Raw genomic sequence first — 6,233 nt, forward strand, 5'->3', positions numbered from 1 at the left:
ACACACACACACACACCCAGAGTTGCTCACGTTTCTTTTTTCTCTTTCTTTCAAGACTTTGTGTATTGAACGGTGGGGTTTTTTTTGTTTTGTTTTTGTTTTGTTTTGTTTTTTTCTCTTTTGATCCCGTTTCCAGAAAAAAACAACGTTTCAATTAACATCCCTCTGGTTTCTTTCTATTTTTCTTTCAGGACTTTGTATATTGAACGCTGTATATATCTCTTTTTTTTCCAAAGATTTTCTATATCAAATGCTGTTTTGGGAAGGGGGGGGGGTGTTTTTGTTTTGTTTTTTGCCCCGTTTCAAGAAATAAAACGTTTCAACCAATTTACACACACACACACACACACACACATTCCCCTCCCCCACCCCCTCCCCGCCACGCCCATCGCTCCCAAGCTGCCCTCCCCCCCACCCCCCTTTACCCAGCCGCCTCCTCTTCCCCGACATAACGACACAGGACCCTGGGGAGGGGCAGCCTGTGTGTCTCCCTCCCCCTGCCCACCTTGCCCATCTGCTGCACCACGGCGGCTCGACACCTGTCCTGCAGAGAGAGGAAGGCCCGCCGGGTCACGCCCAGCGTCATCTCCGTCTTGGCCGCTGTGGAACACAGCGCCGGGAACAGGTCCTCCTCCCCGAGGGGGTACACCCCGCGGAAGGCCACCCCGAGGCTCTCCCCGTCCTTGTAGAAGGCCAGCGTCCCTTCCTTGCCGTCGTAGACCAGCCCCACGCACACGGCAACGTTCTCGGTGAAAGGCGGGCAGAAGGGGCGACTGCGGCCCCCGTGCCAGGCCAAGCCTTTATGGGACAGCCCCCAGCTGTGCCCGTCCTCGCCCAGCAGGTTGTGGAAGGAGTCGGCGTGCAGGCGGGCCCGGCGGGTGGCCACCCCGAACATCATACTGGTGCCGAAGAGGCGACTCGATACCCGGATCTGAGGGGATAGAATAAAAATAAGAATAACTTTATTATCTCCAACTGGAGAAATTTGGTCAGGTGCATTATCACAACATAGACAAGTAAACAACATGGGAACCATAATTGTAAAAGTCAACAACAGCTTTTACGAATATTACGAAGACACAAATGTAAAAAAAAATATCACATACACCGTTTCATACATACATCCACACACTGCAGGTAATAACTGGTATTCTTAATGTAAAACCAGAAAGAATTAAGAAACATTATTTTGAACATAATTATAAGCATAGCCTACTGTATTGCACATTGATTATAATAGACAGATAATATAAGAATAAAGATAAATTGCGGAAAACCACAACCAGATAATCAGCACACACCCGCACCCAAACACCCCCCATCCATCCCACACACACGGGTTACTTGATTAAACAAGAGTAATGAACATATGTTCTCAAATAAAAGCATTTCACATATTCGCTTTTAAAACATTGCAGTTAATAAGGGGGGTGGGGGGGCGAGGGGGACTGGAGCGGAAAGTAAGAAAGAAAAAAGAAAACGTTGTTGTGAGGTGTTGGTTTTAAAACATGATGCTATTCTTACTAGAGTCAATCAATGACGTTTGTTATTCTCCAAAACCAAACATACAAACATAGACGTTTCTTATACTCCAAATCCAAACAAAGACATTCGTTGTTCTCAAAAGCCAAAGACGTTTGTTATTCTCCCAAAACCAAACATACAAACACAGTCGTTTGTTATTTTCTGAAGCCAAACAAAGATGTCTGTTATTCTCCAAAGCCAAACAAAGATGTCTGTTATTCTCCAAAGCCAAACATTAATAAAGAAAGACGTTTGTTATTCTCCAAAGCCAATTAAAGACGTTTGTTATTCTCCAAAGCCAAACAAAGACGTTTGTTATTCTCCAAAGCCAAACAAAGACGTTTGGTATTCTCCAAAGCCAAACAAAGACGTTTGTTATTCTCCAAAGCCAAACAAATTCCTTTGTTATTCTCCAAAGCCAAACAAAGACGTTTGTTATTCTCCAAAGCCAAACAAAGACGTTTGTTATTCTCCAAAGCCAAACAAAGACGTTTGTTATTCTTCAAAGCCAAACAAAGACTTGTTATTCTCCAAAGCCAAATAAAGACTTGTTATTCTCCAAAGCCAAACAAAGACTTGTTATTCTCCAAAGCCAAATAAAGACTTGTTATTCTCCAAAGCCAAATAAAGACGTTTGTTATTCTCCAAAGCCAAATAAAGACGTTTGTTATTCTCCAAAGCCAAATAAAGACGTTTGTTATTCTCCAAAGCCAAACACAGACGTCTGTTATTCTCCAAAGCCAATTAAAGACGTTTGTTATTCTCCAAAGCCAAATAAAGACGTTTGTTATTCTCCAAAGCCAAATAAAGACGTTTGTTATTCTCCAAAGCCAAACAAATTCCTTTGTTATTCTCCAAAGCCAAACAAAGGCGTTTGGTATTCTCCAAAGCCAAACAAAGACGTTTGGTATTCTCCAAAGCCAAACAAAGACGTCTGTTATTCTCCAAAGCCAAACATTGATAAAGAAAGACGTTTGTTATTCTCCAAAGCCAAACAAAGACGTTTCTTATTCTCCAAAGCCAAACAAAGACATCTGTTATTCTCCAAAGCCAAACAAAGATCTATGTCTGTTATTCTCCAAAGCCAAACATTAATAAAGAAAGACGTTTGTTATTCTCCAAAGCCAATTAAAGACGTTTCTTATTCTCCAAAGCCAAACAAAGGCGTTTGGTATTCTCCAAAGCCAAACAAAGACGTTTGGTATTCTCCAAAGCCAAACAAATTCCTTTGTTATTCTCCAAAGCCAAACAAAGGCGTTTGGTATTCTCCAAAGCCAAACAAAGACGTTTGGTACTCTCCAAAGCCAAACAAAGACGTTTCAAACACACACACACACACACACACACACACACACATCAACAAAGACACCTAAGCTTACAGCGTGCTTCAGTAAACAACAGCCGCACACGTTGAATGCATTATAAAAAAAACAATAATAAAAAAAACCCAAAAACCAGCAACTTGATATTCAACCCCGGAAGAGTCTGAAAGGCAAACAATTAACGTGTTATTTGAGGATCACAAGACCCGGTTTAGCAGCCAGTCAGTACATAAAAGACACCATTCAAGTCAGTTTCAGTTTCAAGGAGGTGTCAGAGTGTGCGAGCAGATCCGTATGTTGTATGCTACACTTTCTGTACCGCGTGTAAAAAAAAAAAAAAAAAAAAAAAATTATAAAGAATTATAGAAAAGAAAAAAAAGAGCAGATGTCTAACTTTCGCATAATAAACCCAATTTGCTGATCAGGCTTGGTTAAGTTTGGTTGTTTTGTTGTTTTTTTGTTTTGTTTTTTTGTTTGTTTGTTATTTTGTAGAGTCTTGTTTCTTAGACTTTTTGTGTGTTTGTGTGCGTGTTTTTTGTCTGTTTATTTGTTTTGGTGTTGTTGTTGTTTTTCATTATGGCACTTAACCCCCCCCCTCTCTCTCTCTCTCTCTCTCTGTATGTGTGTGTGTGTGTGTGTGTGTGCGTGCGTGTGTGTGTGTGTGTGTGTGTGTGTGTGTGTGTGTGTGTGTGTGTGTGTGTGCGTGTGTGTGTGTGTTACTGTGGATCACTTGCTCTTTCTTTATATATATATATATATATACTTTTTTTTTTTTAATTGTCAGATTGATCATTATTGTGTTGCCATACTGGTAGGTGATTTTGATGTTTTGTCTTCCTGTGTGTTACTGTAGATCAGCTGCTCTTTGCTCTGTTTTTCTTTTTAAATCGCCCGAGTTATCATTATCATGTTGCCATACAGATCCAGAAGCCGTGGGAGTCCACACGTAAAAAAGAAAAAGATAATATATCTATACATACATAAATAAACAAACCAAAAGAATGAGCTACTGTACAACAATCTCACCTCCCAGTAAGGCAACACAATATTGATCAATCTTCACACACACACACACACACACACACACACACACACACACACACACAGTAAGAGTAACTGTGCAAACTCACCTCCCAGTAGTGCACCCCGTTGTTGATGGGTTTCGAACCCCTGACCCCAGCTGTGCCGTTGCTCCAGTTAGGGTGGAAGAGGGCGGTGGAGCGGTCGGAGCCCCGGAGGCGGACCTCGTGGCTCTTGTCCTTGAGCGACCACCGCCAGGGGTCCCTGCACCCGTGCCGGAACAGAGGGGGTAGCGGGGAAGGGGGCATGGCTCCGAAAGGGTCTGGGTTGTTGTCCCGGTACAGGCCCGGGGAGGGCGACGACGCTACAACTACCCCTGCCCCCGCCCCCGCCCCGGAGGTGGAAGGGGAGAGGGGGGAAGGGGACGGGGAGGGGGAGGGCGTGGGGGACGGGGGTCGGAGGGAGAGGGGCCAGCCCCCAACGAGAGACATCGGGGGCAGACCTGGCAGGACTTCTGGCCGCGACGGTGGGTGGTGGTGGTGGTGGTGGTGATGGTTTCGATGGTGGTGGTGGTGGTGTTGAGGGTGATGGTGGTGGTGTGGGTTGGGAGAAATGGTGGGGGTGGTAGTAGTGGTGGAGGAAGACGGGGAGGAGGTGGTGGAGGTGGTGGGTGGGGAAGGGAAGACATGGCGGTGGTGGGGGTGGTGGTGGTAGTGGGAGTTGGGAGAAGTGGTAGGGGTGGGAGTAGTGGTGGAGGAAGACGGGGAGGAGGTGGTGGAGGTGGTGGGTGGGGAAGGGAAGACATGGCGGTGGTGGGGGTGGTGGCAGTGGTAACTGCCGGACGGGGGGCAAGGGAAAAAACTGTGAAGGAAAGGGGGAGAAGAACCCAGGTCCATCCTGACCCCGCTCTGTCCTGGCTGAGGTCTGGAACGACTGGTGGGGAGAGGATTGTGGAGACCTCCTCCCCCTTCCTCCTCCTCCCTCTCCTCCTGCTGCCTTCGCTCCCCCATGGGCAGAGGCTGACGCTGCAGACCCTCCTCCCTACTCTGACCACACGGCAGAGAGTCCGGGCGGCAGGATGTGGAAGGCTGGGGGTCTTCCTCGGGGTGCACGTGACGGTGTTGGGGGAGGACGTCCATGACAACTTCGCTCGTCAGTTGTTCTTGGACACGTGGGTGAACAGCTAGAGAGTGGTGGTGGTGGTGGAGAAGGATTTGTTGTTGTGTGGGTGGTGGTGGATTGGGAGCGGAAGACACTGACTCGGAGATCTGATGTGGGTGATCGTTGTGGGAGTTATAGGAGTCTGTCCGCTTCGGTTCTTCCGTTGGGTGATGTGGCCGTGGAAGCGAGTCCTGCCCGTGGTGTTGTTGTGTTTGATATTGTTCGGCTGCCTGTTGCGAGAAAGTCTGGACGTCTTCTTCGTCCTCTTGTGCAGTTTGTTCCTCCATCATGAGATGGGTTGAGGTTTACGTTAACAGCAGCAGCCTGTTCCTCGATCGTTCTTAAGGCTGTCTGTGTGCTTCTACTCCGGCATTGTCCACTGTCAACCTCCACGTGTTTCTCAGACGGTGATGAGAGACTAGCTCTTCACTGAACCAAACACTTAGTGGAAAAGGAATGGAAATTGCTGACGCCGCGCCTACTGTCTCCAGGGGTATATATGCTATGAGTAGGCTTTATAATCATAGATTCTTTGCTGTCCTAAACGGGAACAAACTCACACAAAGTATTGACATGGCTAACGAAGCTAAAAAAAATAAACATAAAAAAAAAAGCGTTGGAGATGTTGGAAATATTACTGTTGTGATATGAGTGATTACACAATCACCGTGACAACTAACTGTTCGTGCCTGGTCGATTTCTCTCAGGTCTGTGACAGAATGGGTTGTAGTAACGTTGCTCCTGACGATGTGTTTTTGTGTGTCGATGATGATGGTGGTGGGGTCGATACCTATGGTGCCAACAAAAAACGAAGGCAATTTTCAGTCCTGTCAGAAGATAAAATGTTATTGTTGTTGTTGTTGTTTTGATTTGTTTTTTTATCCTTTAACTAACAACACTATTATCCCAGCAGTAATATTTCAAATATCGTTGGCTTAACAAGGAGACACAATGAAAGAGAAAGTAAGTTTTCATCCAGCAACTTACGGAGTCACAGTTGTCAGTGGTACCATTGATGTTCCACGTACATGAAGCGAAATCATTCACTGATCGCAGACCCCCCGACACATCACTCAGCCATGTCTTGGGAACACGTCAGACTGAAACGTGACAAGAGAATTACATTAAATAAACATGCGGTGAATAAACGCTGAGGACTGTGACTGCCATCAAGATGCACAAAACACAAACATGTACCGACATTTC

At 45.8% G+C, this 6,233-nt stretch overlaps 1 protein-coding gene across 1 annotated transcript; it reads right to left on the bottom strand.

Moving 5' to 3' along the window:
- Window positions 1–421: 421 nt before the first annotated feature.
- Window positions 422–4,186, bottom strand: LOC143294594 (SPRY domain-containing SOCS box protein 3-like). Its single transcript, XM_076605968.1, has 2 exons — window positions 3,977–4,186; window positions 422–931 (listed from the first exon to the last, which is right to left on the bottom strand). Exons 1-2 carry the CDS (start codon window positions 4,172–4,174, stop codon window positions 422–424), a joined length of 708 nt encoding a protein of 235 aa, XP_076462083.1. The 5' UTR covers window positions 4,175–4,186.
- Between the last annotated feature and the right edge of the window lie 2,047 nt (window positions 4,187–6,233).

The sequence above is a fragment of the Babylonia areolata genome, chromosome 20 (genome assembly GCF_041734735.1).
Source record: "Babylonia areolata isolate BAREFJ2019XMU chromosome 20, ASM4173473v1, whole genome shotgun sequence".
Lineage (NCBI taxonomy): Eukaryota > Metazoa > Mollusca > Gastropoda > Neogastropoda > Buccinidae > Babylonia > Babylonia areolata.